At 35.4% G+C, this 19,374-nt stretch overlaps 1 protein-coding gene across 5 annotated transcripts in view; it reads left to right on the top strand.

Annotated features, from left to right (window-relative positions):
- Window positions 1-19,374, top strand: part of LOC124362102 — a 265,442-nt gene that overhangs the window by 156,621 nt on the left and 89,447 nt on the right. For 3 of the 5 annotated variants that reach the window (XM_046816283.1, XM_046816285.1, XM_046816282.1), the window contains exon 2: window positions 7,109-7,262. In XM_046816283.1, coding sequence (XP_046672239.1) covers window positions 7,109-7,262 — 154 coding nt within the window. The remainder of the gene's footprint in view (window positions 1-7,108; window positions 7,263-19,374) is intronic. The other 2 variants (XM_046816284.1, XM_046816286.1) reach the window with 1 other exon arrangement.

Genomic DNA, 19,374 nt, shown 5'->3' with positions numbered 1-19,374 from the left:
ATTACTAAAGTTATATATACATCCTTTAAACCCCACCTGCATGTGTTACATTTGACAGGTACCGCCAGCAATAATTATAACCCTCTAAAATCTTCTAAACGTGTAATTTCCAAGTGTCACACGAAATAATTAATGAGTGTTATCAATAAATAATAACTACTTTATGAAATTTATCCTATTACTAGTCTTGTAACCAACTAATAATTCCATCAACAATCTGTTAATCTAATACGAAAGTAATACATATCTGTAGTATTAACATACACTTTATATAGTATGACAGTGTTTGCCGACTGCGCGATACAGCAAGCAGTGCATAGTACCGACAGCTGCCACCAGTTGCGCAACGAGCAATCACCGTAGTGGGCCAGCGTGTCAGCAGTCAGCTGAACGCTATGTTATTAGGCCGCACTTGTATTATACGGTTCCCCGTAGCTCGAACGGCCTGCCATTACTTGCTCCGATGTGGCCATTAGACGCCGTTTGCCGTTATTAGGTTTGTAGTTTGTATAAAATAAAATTACGTCGCCCGTAGGTTTACAGTCACATCTGCGGTGAGTGGATTGAATGCATTGCTATTGAAGGTTACTGTTCAATTTAAAATTCCAAACAGCCATTTAAATCCAAGTAATTCAGGGGGTTTAATTTTTGTTCAGTACAAGATTTTAAATTGTGATTTCGTAAACTACTTATTACGTTGGTATTACTTAGATTATAATTTCTGGAAAATTATATTTACATGTTTATTTTTCGTAAATCAACATTGCTTATCAAACTAACAGATTTTTTTAGTATGACAGTAAAGAACGAAAATAGTTTATATACACATAAATAAATAAATCGATATCGCAGTACTAACTTTACTGTCTATAAAAATGTAAATTATTAACGTTTCCAGAATCAACACTATGGAGAACGTTAGCTTTCTCTTCTATTGTTAAATTTTACATTAAGTTTCAGTTACTTTTGCTTTGATTGTAAACAATTTTATTCGAATTAAAATAAACCTAAAGCATACAATATTTATCAAATGATTAGCACCGATTATAAGAGTGGCGCAAACAGTTTCATATTAATTGATTTTTTGCTAATAATTCATGTACACATTCATACCAAGAGCATTCAAGGACACTGTAACATTTTATCGAACTAGTATAATAGTACTCAATAAAGTAGTAATATACTTCTTGACACACATAATAGAACAATTGAAAAAGAAAAAAATGTTAAGATAATAACACTGGTTAGAACTGTATAAGGAAGTACGCAAACAGGATTTACTGTAGCAGTTATAAAATCTAGTAATCACAGACTTAATCCCAGTAAGCCTATTAAGTGTCAAGCAAATAATCCTATTTCACGGTCCGTAACTCCAGTTGTGATGAAAGACCGACGTCAGAACTAGGATTAGGCAGAACTACTTCACGTGGGCAGTCGACAGCCGGAATACAGGGTCTGGACGGCAGAACGTGATTCTATCAGGAGGTCCTTCGGCGACAGGCGGTGCTGCACAGGAATTCGGAAGTGTTGGGTAATCCTGCGAGCTGACACAATGGCCGGGGAGAGGTGAGGGCGTGGGTGTTGCTGACTCCGGCTGGACGTGGACCAAGGATCGTAACACCTGGACGGATCTAATAATAACACCACTTGGACCAACACTATTGTTATTATCACCGTAAAAAGTAATCAGGAATTTCCAAAATCCACTTATTTCTCAAATGGTCTCATCTCGCCGTGACAAAACATGCAGTCTGTGTCAAGAACGTTCAATTTATATTCAAGTATCAATTCGGCTTTAGAGTATGAAGAGAATTATCCAATAAAGAGGATGAAAATGCTCATAATTAAACAATCTCAATCATGACCATCGACGTAATATACCAAATATTATTAAAGTCACATATGTTTTTAAATTCCATGAATTATATTTACCGTATTTGAAGAAACTAACCATGAGAGAATGGCGTTTCTTCTAATTGCGTCACTTACCTTAGAGATGCTAAGGAACATTCCCAAAAATTTCACTTCGGTTTCGGGAGGTCTCTTTTTTGAGGCCAAATATAGTCTGTCATGAAGCCACCGACATGGAATGAAGAGCCGAGATTGGATAGATTTTCACGAAAGTTTTTATCCGTTTTGAAATCCGGTAATAGCCTGATCTTACTCAGAATTATCAAATACCCTTAGCTCCTAGTGTTTGTGAATCAATCCAGACGGTCATTCAACTGGCCTATCCCAAATCCGACTGAAGACGCCAAAAGTTGATTAAGTCAAGTCAGGAGTTGGCGAAGAGCTCTTCAGTCAGCTCGGAAAATAGAGTTGAGGTCAACTGTTGGTGTGGTTTGAGTCACAGCTAGCCAGCTGTAACGCCTAACTTGGCACCTGTGATGAATTGGTATTCAGCAGGCTGTGTAAGGCGTAGAATGTTGGATGGTCATGAAGTCATTCCGCGGATGTGTAAACACTGTTAATTGAGTGTCTTGAGGGGTTCCAACAAGATTCATGTTGGTTGATGGAATTCTAAATGAGCATCATCAGTCGCGCCCACAAATATTCTTTGTGATTTTTCACTATACCTTCAAATTACGTCTTTAGTGATACAGTTGGAACTTTACAGGTTTTAAGTCATTACATTAAAACTATACAAACACGTAATAATATAAGATAATTGTTATAAACATTTGTACAATATGGCATTACTTGGCAAGTTGTATACACGAAATAACAGTTACAGTCATACAAATAAAATGTGTTTTAAGAGATTTTTAAATTATTAGAATTTTAAAAACTATGCGGAAAAGTTTAGGTCCAAAGAACAAAACTGAATTTTATGACAAACAAAAATGGATTCAATCTACGAAGAGACTTTCCTTGTGTCTGGTGTAGTTTCAACCAGTCTGAGAAAATATAATTGTTTCTAAACACAAAAACCACTGCTTGGTAAATAAGGAGGTTTGCTAGTGTCAGATTACTGCTTGATTTCATGAACCCGTCACAGCTTCCCAGTTGTTTTACCCCTAGACCATCCTTAACGCTCTCTTGGATACAGAATATCCTATTGAATGACAGAGCATCACTGTAGTACAACAAATGATTGAAGCTAAGATGTTCTATAATGTTGCTGGTCTGAGTTCCATGTGATCACTAGAGTTTTATTAAAGGCGAGGAGATTCGTCTACATCCCACTATTGAAAGCTACAGACTCGGTAAATGCTGGGGACATAGGGCAGGGCGGGTCGGTCACTGACAGCTGTCTGGGTAATATCACTCGGAACTGACGCAACGTTGCGTCACGAGGTCTCTCCTTGACGCAGATTGACCCAGTTGCATCTGCAGCTTCCCACTTGTTAGGACTGTTTGTTGCAGTTTACCACTTAGATCTTAACAAACAGCTGTAGTAAATGTTTCTATGGAATGGAAGCAAAAGCAGCTGAGAATTAAGCGGATAAGTCGTATCGCTTTATACATTAACGAAATGTTTTCTGTTGTATTAGCAATATATGTACTTGATGTAGCAAAATAAGATAAACATATAACAATGATGTATCCAGTAAAATAAGTTTTTAACACATAAGTGCTTTCAAATTTATTTAAATATGAAATCTAATATAATAGTGCATTATTTGAGTCGTTAAAAGCTGATGTTGTTAATTTCATATGTAGTTATTTCAAACAGTTTATAACTTATTAGCGTATCACCAAATGGCTTGTTGGAGTCCTAACTAAAATTTCATGTTTTCAACACGTATCATTTTTTCCATATCAAGTTTTTACTGATCCACCTATATTATTCATATCAAAGAACGACACAAGACTAAAACAAACTATTGGACAGTTTTGATCCATTAGAGAGGATCACGGAATAGGTATACACTAACTTTACAACAAAGCCATTTAATATAAACCGATGCAATGTAGATCAAAGGATCAATAGGGTTCTTCCTAAGAAGAGAAGAATCAATGTACCAAGTTTCAAGTCCCTAGGACATTTTTCTATCACGAGTTATTGCAAAAATAGACAGACTGACAGACTAGCCTTTGACATTTTTTCCCAAAAATCAATAGGGTTTTTCCTAGGACCGAGAAGAATCTACGTACCATGTTGAAGTCGGATTTTTTTCGGACATTTGCCATCGTTCAGTGAAGCAAACAGACATACGGACAATCACACAAATTTAATGCGCTCTCGCTGCTCAAACAGAAACTTGAGCATTACGTACACGTGTGTGACGGTATACAATGTTTGGCATGTTGTTTTTCCAAAACAACCCAATGAACTTAATAATGAATTAGCACTCGCTCATAAAATATCAGTGCAAAGGTTAAATCGAAAGGATATCTTTGACAAACTAAACAAAGTGATGAGGGAGTGGGTCAGCAGTGGCACATTAAGACAGACGACCTTGGAGTCAGCTGTTAGCATGATCACAGATTGGCCAACTGTAGGCACAATGGGAACGCCAGGTCCTACACGTTACCGGGGTATTTGCATCTGAATAGCGATTGGTATACAGAGTGTTGCCGAGGGCGTCCCTGCATACAGAGTGAGACCTGGTTGGCCTACCGTTGCGCAGTCTTAGCCCGGGTCAAATATTGACTTGATGCAACGGTATTTGTTCCTGAATACCTTACGGTGTTACACCGCGTGCTGATAGTATTTGTTCCTGGATACCTTACGATGGTACTCCGCGTGCTGATAGTATTTGTTCCTGCACACCTTACGATGGTTCTCCGCGTGCTGATACTATTTGTTCCTGAATACCTCACGATGGTACTACGCGTGCTGATATTATTTGTTCCTGAATACCTTACGATGGTACACCGCGTGCTGATAGTATTTGTTCCTGAATACCTTACGATGGTATCCGTGATGATATTTGTTCTGAATACCTTACGATGGTAATATATTTGTTCCTGAATACCTTACGATGGTACTCCGCGTGCTGATAGTATTTGTTCCTGAATACCTTACGATGGTACTCCGCGTGCTGATAGTATTTGTTCCTGAATACCTTACGATGGTACACCGCGTGCTGATAGTATTTGTTCCTGAATACCTTACGATGGTACACCGCGTGCTGATAGTATTTGTTCCCTGAAATATCTTACGATGGTACACCGCGTGCTGATAGTATTTGTTCCTGAATACCTTACGATGGTACACGCGTGCTGATAGTATTTGTTCCTGAATAACCTTACGGCGGTACACCGCGTGCTGATAGTATTTGTTCCTGAATATCTTACGATGGTACACCGCGTGCTGATAGTATTTGTTCCTGAATACCTTACGATGGTACACCGCGTGCTGGTAGTATTTGGCTAGTTTGTCTGTATTGAGCCTACTGAGGATTTTAACTGAGAAACGATTTAGTTACGGTCTCGCAGTAACCTAACTAACTTTAGGAGGCCACACCATTATGCTGAGGTACAATTTTTGAGCAATTTTTTAACTCGTTAATATAATATATTTGTTGGCACGAGCAGTGTTGAAAGTCACATTTGTTAAAAATGGCCTACTGTTGCGCAGTCTTACACCGAACCAAATATATTGACTTGATGCTACAGTATTTGTTCCTGAATACCTTATGGTACACCGCGTGCTGGTAGTATCTGGCTAGTTTGTCTGCTACTGAGGGTTTTTTAAGTGAGAAAGGATTTAGTTAACGGTTACTCTGGCAGCAATCTCTATCTTTAGGAAGCCATACGTGTATGATGAGGTACAATTTTTGAGCATTAAAATTTTTGACTCGTTAATATTATATATTTGTTTGTACGAGCTGTGTTGAAAGTCACATTTTGTAAACTTATATTCGTCACGTTATATACAAATATAACGTTTTTGAATGGCTTGTAAATGATTTGTTGACTCTGAGATCTAACTAAGATTGAATAGAGCTTTGGAGTTGTTTATAAGTCAAACTGTATTCTTATTACCGCAAAACAAAAACTACTTTATAATCGTTGAGCCAATATGCTACTTTGTTGAGAAAAACAGATCTAAAATGTGAATTTTAAAGCGTAAAAAGAACTGTGAGTTTTGATGGGTTTGTAGTCAATCTATCGTGATTTGTAACAAACCAAATGTTATGCGGATGGAATACTGATTATTTAATATTCGTAAAATTTGTTCAAGTCCATTAGTACAAAGTAATATTCTACAAACTGGGAGCCAACTTGAACTATATCAGCACAGAACCTAGATTATCTCTTAAAATCTATCTAAAGAGGAATTTCTTCTAAGAAATAATCTATTGTATCGTATAAAACGCTAGGTTTCGTGGAAGTCAATCTGAGGTGGTCTTGAAGGACCTAAAAATATGAAACAGTAATCTTTTCACTTTCAATCCTTTCAAATTATATTTTTTTAGCTAGATGTACTTAAAACCGACTACCAGGCACATAAGTAATAGTTATACCACAGTCACACATATATAAAGGCGAATAATTTGCCACTTTAAGGATCTGTATATCAAAATAGAATAACAAATCTTCCATGATGTTTGGTAGATTTTAAGCTGAAATGTTGGTCTATAGTTAAAACATCGTCAGTTGTTGTAAGCGCAAATTGTAAGCATCTGCAATTTTCATAAACTAATTACACATTTATTAGTTTTACTGAAAATAATATGTTTCACAACTACACAAATTTTCGTACAAACCAATAATCTTCTTGAACAAATATTTCAATATTATGTAAAATACACAAACCAAACAGTTATTTTAGCAATTTTTTGTTTGTAGTTCTGTAGAGAGATTAAATTTAACTACATAAAATAAATAATATTAACCGTTTCTGAAAAATAGACGTTAACATTACCAACGATAACTTTAATAATATACATTACTATGCATCTGAGTCATGTATGGAAGCTAGAACGCCCCTAACGAGAAAATGATGACTAAATTTAGATAACTCTTATGCATTTTTAACTTCTTAATCCCTCATAAATGTTTCTATTTACTTATCTTAAGCTTTGTAAACGAGTTTCCCATTCATTCGTCAGTGTTTCGTTTTCTTTACACACACACACTTCATACAGTAGTATTTTACATCGAGTTTTGCTGTACAAAAGTTGGTATTACTGTCACTAATTGAGGTTATGTTTGACAGTTACGGGCCGAGTACTATACACAGTGACATGGTGTCCCGTCGCCGCATACTCTCTCGCTCCCGGGACGACCTGAACCTGGACTCTGGCAACACATTCACACCTCCCGAGGACGAGGAAGACGTTTGGTATCAGAGGGACAAACTTTATAAGGTCAGTAACTTAACGTCTGGATTTTAATCTTGTATAATTATGTACCCCATAAGTTGTATTAAATTTGTTTTTTTGCTCCAATTTTGGTGAAGAAAAAGGAAGCTGGGCAAGTTCGATAATATCTAAACTCCAGTTTAAATCTGATATTTTTCATAATTTATGATCTTAAATTTCGGTTAGAATATTACTGGAAACGGTCAAATAATATAACATTAAGACTTATTCAAGAAAGTTGTTTATATTTGGAAACTAGTGTTACGGGCATTAAACAAACACGCAGTAAAATAGTTGAATAGAAGTGTGGTACTAAAAGTGTCAGCTGGGCTACAGATTTACCCAAAAAAGAAACCGATCATCAGCCACACTACTTTTGATAGTGGTCGAAATGGAAGGGTATCAAAAGGGTTAAACATATGAAATAAAAATTCTTTGTTTATATATAGTAATCAAATTTCTCTTCGCTTGAACATTTAAAATCAATCGTCAGTCACGTAAATAAATTTAACTCAACGTCAGAATAACCAGTACAGACCCTTAAAGTAGTGACTTTAAGTCCCTTTATCTAGTAGTCTGGTAATGATTTAAATATTATTTGCGTGTGTGACGGTCAGTTTTAAATTTAAAATTAGAAAAATATAATCATTTAGAAAATTTTCGTTTAATTTAACTTTTTTTGATGCCTTTCCATTTTGATCTCTCTCAATATTGTACTACACGGCTTAGGAACAATATCTACCTCTGTCGATTTTACTCTCCAAATTGGCTCTCGAGTACTAGACTATAATATTGGTAACACTTGTTAGAAAATAGCCCAGCTTTCTACGGTTGTAGCTGCACAACTAGTAATTAAATGGAACACTTTCTCAGGATTTATTTTAACAACGTAAATCCCTACTACAGCATTATAGAAGTTAAACATCGTTGAGATTACTTATTATTTGTATAGCATACTTCAAGGTCCATTTTATATAAGTGACAACATTTTTATAATAGTACAATATTTTAAAAAACTACTTTCTACTACACTATTGAAGGCCAGATTACAAAAATTATTTTCAATAATTATCACAACACTGAACATATTCGATGTAAATTGGTATTGTAATTTTTTTGTACTCAATATGACTAATGTAAAGTACACCCTACAAGTGATTTACTTTCTACTATAACATCAGAGTCCATTGAAATATTTTTGAAAGAAAAAAACATCTTCAGATTTAGAATAAACCTTTTTAACACTTTTTGATACATTTTTTATTTTTTGCAGTGTAAATTTCAAATTCTAAGAATTCATCATCAGGGATTTCTAGGTTCAAAAGTGCCTCATGATAAATTCTTAGAATTTGAAATGTATATTGTACAAAAATAAAAAAAAAAATATATATAAATGTGTTACAAAGGTGTATTATTCTTTATCTTTAGATTTCTTGTTTAGCTATGGACGTATACATTTTTAGCTTCATATATTTCAGTAGGCGAACCATCTTATTAGTTGTAACAATTTCAGAAAATCTAAGGGTGTTAGAAACATTGTTGGCTTAATTTTATCGTTATGCAAAACTGGCATTTTAATCCTGCTGTCTCGAAGCGGAGCTGTGACTAAACAAAGCAGCCGGATAAGTAGCAGCCGGATGGTAGCATTGTTGTGAAGCAGGTCCTGATCTAAATTTATCAAGGCTCCCTGCCGAGAGGGAACGGTTGAACATTACGTCTGATCTGACCTTTTTACGATATCGTTCGTCTCGAGGAACGGTTCAGGCCCTGTTCTAAATCTGTTGCAGGACCTACCCAGGACCACTCACCGGCCGGGCCGCCAACCAGGACCTCTCCTCTCCCTCGGCGACCTTGCTTCTAGTCAGCCCTGTTGCCTCCACTTTCCCCCCGTCAAGGTCTCTTTGTTATTGTCTTCACCTAGGTCCTTTTCTTCTACTTATCCGCGCACTGGGTACCTTCACTGCGTTTAATTCTCACAGAGATTATTCTCACAAAAGAATTCTACAACCATTTAGGAAAAAATGTTCATACTTCTTCACCTTTTTTGCTTCAGATACAAATAAATGGTGAATCTTTATGTATTTTTGCATGAGTAATATAATGATTTACTATCGCAAACCCCACGAAGAGGTTATTAGCTTTTCCTGTTGTTACTGCAGTTCATATTGTACAGTACATATACTCTTTAGTATCTAGCTACGAATAAAAAGACCACTATCATCTTAATTGGAATCTTTCACAACACTTTTAATTGTTTTGATTAATTTCTTAGAGTTTTTTCTACGGCATTCAAATTTAAAATAATTACAATTACTGGTTTTAGGAGGAAAGGATCTTATCTACAGATTTGTATTAATCTCCCCGGGAATCGAACTCGTGACCTCTCGGTTATAGAGCCACAGCCTTACCCCTACGCTAAGGTGAAGGTCATTGAAGTGCTCCACAATTGCGCTCTTCTCTTGTTCGAGTTACATAAGGCGTATTAACTCGGCCACCAGACTACCTCAGCTATTATTACAGTTACTCCAACCTATGCGGTGGTGGAAGGGAGCTGACATTTCCTATCTTCTGCCCACATCACCCTGAATGAGGACAGCCTATCGTTACAGATCGTCTAGAACACGTGGGCCTTTGGTCACGATCATGACATTCAAAGTGACGATTAAATGTGCTTTATTACCTACCCAAGGAAAAGGCAGTCATTATATTGTTTACAATACTCGGTGCAAAAACTCTAGCGAGACTAATTTTATAATCATCACAAAAACAGTTTTTAACCTTTCCATACCACTAAAAGAGTAGCGAAGTCTATCGCCAGCCATGTTTATTCACATGTTGGTTTGATAAGTTTTCTCTCCCTATACATGCTTTATGTCTGCAATTTCGGGAAATAACTGGGTTATATGTTAAATAACCGGGTCTTGATACTTTTTTGGCGCAGCATATTACGTTCTAAATCGCTATAGATATCTGTAATCTCTATTATTTATACTTAGCTGACATAGAAAACTGTTACTTCATTCTGTTAGTATTCTATACATACATGGGAATTTTGTCAGTCGGCTCAAAAATTTCATAGGATATGTTAATATATCAATTTCCTCCTTAGTGAAAATTGTAATTGAGAAGCTATAAAAAGTTAGGAAAATTTAGCAAGACAAACGGATGAGGTAACAAATAAGTACATGAGTAAAAAAGAGATTTGGATCCTGAAGCCAAACACTGGAATTTTAAAATTCAAGACCTGATTAAATACACACAGAATATTTGTGATTGAATTACTTGAAAACGTAAAGCCTAAATTTGTTCGACCATTTCAATTTTTATATCAGGAATTGGTGAAAATACAACAATTTGTATTTTCGAAACATGGCTTAGCATATTATTATATGCCATTATTGAACACTTACTTAATCAAACTGGCATCTCATAAACAATAATATGGCGAGTAAATAAAATAAAATACCTTAAACATATATAAAATCCACAAAACTAAACCGGTACAAAGCAGTATTGAAAGACCCGAGTTGCTTTCCAAACTGTTGCAGTTTTCCTTTAATCTTTTTAACTCAAAATCAATAATGATCTTCTTTAACCCAAGAGGGTCCTACATACCAAGTTTTAAGGCTCCAGGACCTTTCTATAGAGCTGTCGCTAAAACGGACTGACAGGAACACCATTTTGAGAAGGACCTGTCGGATCCTTAATAATGCCATTTTCCAAAAAATGATTAATAAATAATAATTTTATTTTTTACTTACTATGTACAACACAATAGCCTAAATAAATTCATAATACTATTGATACTTCATGAGTTCCCTCCGAAGTAGATACACATCAGCCTGTTTTTTGTATCGTGCTTCCCAACAATTCTGTCGGAGAGGGCAGGGAAGACTAGTCACATGGACTCCTCCTCGAGCCGAAGTATCGGTCACACCAGGTCGGGGACTCGTGGTGTAAGTTTATTCCTTGTATGGCGATTTGAACCGGTGCCCGTCACCAACATGAGCCTCGTGCCGAACTCATTACACGTTGGGCAATCGACAGAAATACGGCGCTAAGATCATAAGATAATCGCAGCCGTGTAATGATGTGCCGGCTTTGAGTTTTTAATGATAGAAGCGAATCTCGAAGTATGTGGTCGAATGTGAGATTTTCAAGCGGTGGCCATAAAAGTTCAGTGATTTGTTGGATTGTGAAAGAGCACCTTTGATTGATTACTTTTAAATGCGTCTAGGCCATAAGCCAGTATCATTAAATAATTTTCCAAAATAATTTTTCGATTTTACTTTTTAACTTTATACGTTTCTGCGGTTTTGTTTTTAATCATAGATGACTATTATCATGATAAGAAAAAATAAATTACGGAAGTCATTCGAAACTACTTATTATCAAATGTCTGTTTCATAAAGTTATGTTCAGCCTTAAACTCAGTGAGTGGTTCATTACTATAGCGTTCTAAATAAAGGAATTAACAATAATAGGCCCCCAATAATTGTGATTTATGTCTAAATTACAACCCTACTTGTTCTTACATCATTTGTGTCCATTAATGAGGGGTTTACCTCCAGTTCACCTTCCTCTTAGTGCAGCGTCTTGGATCTAATGCCCTCACAGAATTCAAGACGCTGAGCTAAGAGGAAGGTGAACTAGAACTAACCAAGCATTCATTTTAAATCAACCCTTCCCACCATAGCTACGTTATTAGTAGGTATCCAATAAGCCTTGAAAAATATGCGCGTTAGTATTTACCATCAAAGTAAGGTACTGAAATTATATTTTATTTTGGTATACAAACGTTATTGTAAAGAGCAAATGGTCAAAGTAGAAAGTCACCTTTAATCCAGCCAAGAACGGGCGGGAACCCCAAAATCACTTCATTTTATTACATGCTTAACATTCTGCTGACAAAGCAAGTATCAAAGTTGGCAAGAGTGCAGCGAGAAAGTGTTGAGGAGAAACTTGCGCGACGAGCCGACCAGCTGATAGTAGAAAGCAGTGGGACCAACTGTCGGGTGGATCTGTAACATAATATCACTCTCACTAGCGCGGTTAGCCTCACTGAGCATTCTTGCTCTGCTCATTCTCATCTCATCACATCGCATTGTCTTACTTTCTTCGCTTTGTTTGTTTATATATATATATATATATATATATATATATATATATATATATATATATAATGTTCTTCCTCAGTTACAACGTTACACTCAGTTATATAATCATAGTTTAAGTAACGTTATAGAGTCTGTCACGTGTTTTCTTAGCTATGAAAATTAATTTTTTCGGAGTGATCTGGTTAACTTTCTGAACTTTCTTTGAAGGTCCTTACACATAACGTAGCTATGTTAGGAAGCGGGTTGATTCAATGTGAATGTTGAGTTAGAATGTTAGAAATCTTACATTATCACATACTTGACTCCTGGAATCCGAAAAAGTCCAAAAATCACCGACGTGACGTTTAAAAAGAATGGATGTGGTCTCCAGATTCCAGGAGTCTGTGACAGTGTCTAATTTCGGACTCTAAGCGGAAGGTGAAAGGAAGCTAAACTCAACATTCACACTATTACCTTAGCCATAGTATGTTGAAGGGAATGCTAAAACTCCTTGAGGCTAACGTGTTAAGGGATGTAAGTGGGATCCATAAATATAATAGAAAAATATTTAAATTATTATAAAAAATATTAGGTTACTGGTCCTAACCTATTTGTTTATAAATATTTCATATATTCATAATGTTACAATAATTCTATAACGGGTTGATGTCTAAAAATTAAAATGTATTATACAACCTAATGTACTTTTAGAGTTTATTCTTATTTCACAGCATTTCACCAGCAATTACAGATTTGGATTGCGCTATTACAAGAAGACGGAGGAAATTAAATTAGAAGATTAATGACAACTCAATCTTAAAAGCAACACTTTCCTCTTCCGTTTCAGGCACCGGTTATTAATCCATAGTAAATGTATTTCCGCATAGTTGTTCAGAACTTTAATTGGCGGTAAAAGAACAGGTTTTTGAGACAAAGACATTTCGTTCAGTTTCAGCACCGGTTCGCGCAGGCTTAATCGCAGACATTAGTGCGCATGCGTCAACAGAGCAGTTACTGTAGCGGCACGATGGTCACCAGATAGCGGTGCGTGGCCGTGACTGGCGGCCTTGACCTTGAGATAACAGGCCAGAGGTCACTCGTTTAGTGTCGCAACTGCCCGCCGTATCTGGGCCGTGCTGACGCCGCTGATGGAGATCTGATTGCGTCTTTGTCGAGACATCGTTTTGTTGCTATTATCTTCAAGGAAAGAGAATGTTAACGTCGATAAGAAGAAAATTGATGGATACGTTCACAACTACGTTCCTCGAAATCAACTTTGTATTTGAAACTTGTATTAGTGGATATGTTCTCTTATTGTCACAATAAGGGAGTTATTTCTAAATAAATTCTCTGAAATTTATCTGGATCAGTTTAAAATTGCAAAATTTGGATCAAAATCGAACTAAGCCTTTTAAAATTTTAGTCACTTTTTATGATAGCAGTTTTTAAAACTGAAACTTTCATTCTCCTTTCAAAATCGATTACCTAGCCACTTCCTACCGAAATCACACTATTCACCTTCACAGATCTTCTGGCGCAGTGTGATTATACTTTCTAATTTCAGGCTCACTTTTGGTCACGACTTCCGTTCACTTTTAGCTCTACAATTTTCTGGAGGCAAAGCGTTGGTTAGGAAACTGTTGTAGTTTTAAAAATTAACCACAGCAGATTAGTTCAGTTTTAGGAAACCTAAGTTTATACAGTTAGGTTTCTGGGTACTTCGATAGGGGTTGTACTTAGATTGGTTATTTGATATGATCATTGTTATTTATATTTATTGTTGTAACTGAGATCTAAAAACATTACATTTGCTTATAAACTCAATCAGTATTTTATAGATTATTTTTGGCTTGGCTTCATTATCAGAACCTACAGGATTTAATGTTGACGTAGTCAACATGTGTTGAGTAAACCACATCAAGTGATGTGTTGAAGGCTCCATTAAATCTCGAGATATGCAGACAGCTAGTTTCGTTAACGTACAACCAAAGCCTTTTGAGGAACATGGACCACCATAGAAATGTCTATATAGAAATAAGCTACAAAACCCTATTAATTTGAGTGATAGGGCTTACTAACACAAACTTGTATAGCAATCGTATTAAGCAGTTATCCTGTAGGAAAAAATAATCTTACAACACACATTACTACTCTACTGTATCTCACTGTATAGGAATAATTCATTCTAAATTCAAATATCGTCGTGAATTAATTTACAATAAAAAAATTAAATTATCGTACTGATGATCGTGTTGTCGTTAACAAACACGGCATACTATGGTCTGGAACCCAGAGATTCAATCTTAAAAGCTTGATCATACAGTCGTTGAAGCATCTTGTAGAATTGAAACTCTAATGCAGCAACTGGCAAGTCATCATCGCTTCGTGTTCTACAGAGAAACTCGAATCTTGATGGATTTTGAACGCTACAAGGACATTATTTGGCGTCAATGTGAGAGAAATTTCTAAACACTGGTCTAAAACAGAAGTGAGCCCACAGTTGTGCCCTGATGAAGATACTGTAGACCTTGGTAGAGTCGGAGTGCTACGATATTGCTGCTGTCGGTAAGGAATGTCAAGGTTGCCCAGGTGAAGGTGGAAACGGCATTAGATTATATGCTGTATACTTATGCTGGTTGTATAATACTGTTTTCTCAGGGTCAGTTTCCTATATGATCTCTGACCGTTGGAATAATTGCTGAGTTTGATTAACCTTCTGATTAAGTCCTTGCTATTTTTCAGTTGTGCAGACATCCTTGTGCGAACTGCACGTTGAATAAATTAATTTGTAAAATATTACATGAAAAGATTATCACGTAGAAATTTTCTTTGTGAAAAGTGGGAAGCTATTGATATAGTGTAGCTTTTATATGCCCTAAAATTACTTAAAATACTCTAGCAAATTTAAAATTGCCTTTGGTATATGAATTGTCTACGGAAAACGTACAGTTTGATTTAGGAAAGGCGCATTTCTTTAAATTATATTTTCTCAAATGTGGAGGAGAGCTATATTTTATAGTTTATAAGGCACATTTGCGACACTCACTTTAAAGGGCTTGATGTACAGTAAAACAGTAAAAGAGAAATTAATTTCAGCCTACAGTATTATGGCCCCTGAATTTTTTTAGTTTTTAAAGTTGAATATAAAATAGAACATTCAGTTTTTACAACAGCTTAAAAAATGAGTCTTAAATAAAATCAGATACTAATAAATGACGTATTTTTGTTTAGAACTGTACAAATTTTTAAGAAGCACTCTTCGGATTTTTTAATTAACTAACAATGTTTTAAGTTGTTACCGTCCCAATTTTGATCTTAATAATTATTTTTAGTATCCAGAACAAAACGCCATACCTATTGTAGTATTTGGCATAATAACTTCTTATCACGAATTTTAAGATGGTTGGTTGTACATTTTTATTTTAACTATTTTTCTGGAGTCATCTTCTCATCAAAATTTTTATACTCTTTCAGTAAGACGAAATATTCCATATTGCATTAAACTGTGCTTTCTCACGCACATTTAAGCCTTGATATCTCCAGCCAGCTATAACAACCATAGATTTGAATAACATTAATAACAGTTTTTATATCTTCCTTGAGAAAGTTCTTTTCCTCTGATTGTCCAGTGAGACTCAGCATTAACCACTTACTCTAAGCGGGCCACAATCACTAACAAAGGTTGACAGTTGAGCAATATGCACTCACGCAATGCAGCAGTTATGATACAGCAATGCCTTATTAATTGATGCCTGAGAAGTCTATATTGTACATTGTGCTGTGAGAACGCTGGCTGCTGTTGGGTCTCTCGGGGCCGGACATTTGGCAACGGCGGACCATGGCCTCAGCTGCAGGATCTGGGACGTCGTCGAGTAAGAGATACGAGATCTGAATGGATAAGTGAACTGGGCTCTTATTTCTACTAAAAACCTTACTAACGGACTAGTTTGCTCAGACCATATTGGACTTATCATCTCAAACCTCAAGAAGTGGAAAATCCAAGTACTTTTTATATCTACTTCCCTTTAGTTGTAAAGTTCGATAACATATTCTCAACTTAATCGGTCCATTTAAACCTATTAGAAAAATAAATTCGTCCATAAAGTGTGTTTGGGTATGGTCTACGAAGTTCTGCTTTGTAAGGAAATCAGGTTTTGTATGGAAGTTACTTCTTGTGAGTATTTAATTACGTACAAGCTCATAATAATTAATTTTCAATAAAAACATGAACATGTTTATTTAAAATATAAATTGCTTCAGCCTAACATCGTGATCCATATTCCATGTTTTCTCATCGTTTAATAGAACATTAACAATTGTGAAAAATAGTCTTAAATAATGAAAAACTTAGATAAATCCTAACAAATAAAACATACCGTAAAAACAGACATAATCTCTAAGAAAGACATCTCTGAAACAATTGTGAAAGAAGTAATTTATAAAAATACTAAGAGATAAACATACTATACAACAAACAGACTGAATCACTAAGAAAGACACGTTTGAAAGAATTTTATGAAAACAACCCGATACTACGACAGCCATACCACTATGTTTCATGATAATGGATAATATTAAAAAATTAAAAAACAGAAAACGAATAAGCGTATTTTTTTCTCACGATTCGTTTAATGCATAGAAAAAGATGGTCTCCTATTGCAGGGCACCATTCTACAACTGGAACAACCATTACTGCAGACCAAATTTCTTCAAAAGGTTCTCTTTTACTAGTAGAATCTGTAAACATAGAGACTACTTAACCGAGTGCTGTGACATACTGAATGGATATTTACGTTTCTTCACAGACGCTCAATGAAAACAGTTTTCGTTTAGGACCAACCTTAATGCTGCAATCCATCGGCAGGCCTAGGTACGTACAGTACCTTCAACTCAAGGGAAAACCTTCCACCTACCATCACTTACCTCAGGAATGACCGGTATGCCATTTATAAAGGACTTTAACTACCACTTGACTGTCATGCTGTAGCGGAGTGCGTATGGTGCCGTAAACAGTGCTAAAACAATAAAGGAACTCTAGTACTTACAATCTAGAGAACTTCATAATTAAATGAAGACAAAATTATGACAAAATCGAATACCTTAAAATGGTCTAAGGCAACAAAATTTAATTAAATTAAAAAATCACTCCTGGAGTACTGACCACGAAAAAAGCAAAGAAGACTCTAATTGGTTGCATAATACTTTTTTTACTGATTTTAATGGACATTTTGAGATTTATTATTGACAATAGTTGATTGAAAGTGTAACAGGATTTCGAACTTTTGCAATCATTTAATGTTTCAAGAATAAAACACTACGTTTCGTGAATTGAAACCAATCCCTTCCTTCAGCGTGTTTTGTGCAGTAAGATTACATTTTGAACTCTTATTGATTGTGATTCCTCACATAGCTATCAATCTCAGGTTCATATATGAACTTATTTTGCAGTACGACTACCTTTATTTATTTATTTGTATGGTACATTACAGACAAGATATCCAATTACATTGTAGCATTATACTATAAATTATTAAATTTTACGCTAGTTATCAAATATACAAAATACTCAATCATGCAAGTCTAAATACTAATAACTGTAACTAATAATAAATGCATTATACAATTTATTTTCATCTGAAATAACCTTACATAAATATTGAAAGCTGAACATATTGAAATATAACATATTTTACGAGACTACGTAAAATATGTTATATTTAACATATTTTGCCTTATGGTATAAAGTGATGTAAATGTGACGTTGGGAATTACATCACCTTTTCATACGTATCACTTTTCCATAAGTTATTTTGGAAACTGGAGAAGAGGTAGATTCCAATCCTTGAAACCTTGTGTTTTATTCTTGTAATATTTAACGATGATGAATCCTGTTATTTTACACAGTTATCAAATCATTTATTATTTACTCTAGTCCTAAATATCTTAAAATTAGTTTTATTGAAAATCTTCTGTAACTGTATTTACATTACATTCAAAGAGAAAATTATCCTAGTCAGGTAAATGTCACACAACACATTACAGACTGTGCAAACACCCAAGACATGAGTCGTACGGCTCCAGTATACCGAGAAATTGTTAGTTGGGACACAAACTAAAACTACATCTCAGCTGACAACATCTGTACCACAGAACTGTGGCAGGTCCTTGACCGTCTTGACGGGGCCGCCTCTTATCTCTCCCCAGCTCTCACGCGAGCTAGCGGGTCATTGTCTTGCACAAGCTTTTCATCTGTTCGTGCTGTTCCAGCCATTGTTGCATATATTTGGAGAAGGCATTATTATCGGCTTTAACTACAAACCTAAGAAATATTCATTCGTTGGTTGATATTCAGTGTATCCATCAAATACCACTCGATCTTTCATGTGAGTCATCTTGAATATTCAAACTGATAAGGCCTTATCATCTTCAATCTAGATCTATACAATATTTTTCATTCGTTGATATTCAGTGTATCCATCAAATAACACTCGATCTTTCAAGTACGTCATCTTCAATATTCAAACTAATAAGTTCTTATCGTCTTCAATCTAGACCTATACAATATTTTTTCATTCGTTGATATTCAGTGTATCCATCAAATACAAGTCATCTTGAATATTCAAATCATCTTGAATTCTTCAATCTGATAACAATATCTCTTTCGTTCGTTGATATTCAGTGTATCCATCAATCCTTTCATTCGTTGATATTCAGTGTATCTATCAAATACCACTCGATCTTTCAAGTGCGTCATCTTCAATATTCAAACTATAAGTCCTTATCGTCTTCAATCAAGATCTATGCAATATATTTTCATTCTTTGATATTCAGTGTATCCATCAAATATTACTCGATCTTGTCAAGTGCGCCGTTTTGAATATACTAACGGATAAGTCCTTATCGTCTTCAATCAAGATCTATGCAATATTTTTTCATTCTTTGATATTCAGTGTATCCATCAATTACCACTCGATTAAATCATCTTGAATATTCAAACTGATAAGGCCTTATCATCTTCAATC

This window comes from Homalodisca vitripennis, chromosome 5, assembly GCF_021130785.1.
Source record: "Homalodisca vitripennis isolate AUS2020 chromosome 5, UT_GWSS_2.1, whole genome shotgun sequence".
NCBI lineage: Eukaryota > Metazoa > Arthropoda > Insecta > Hemiptera > Cicadellidae > Homalodisca > Homalodisca vitripennis.
Note: the sequence above shows the minus strand (reverse complement) of the source record. Positions and strands in the feature narration are given on the sequence as shown.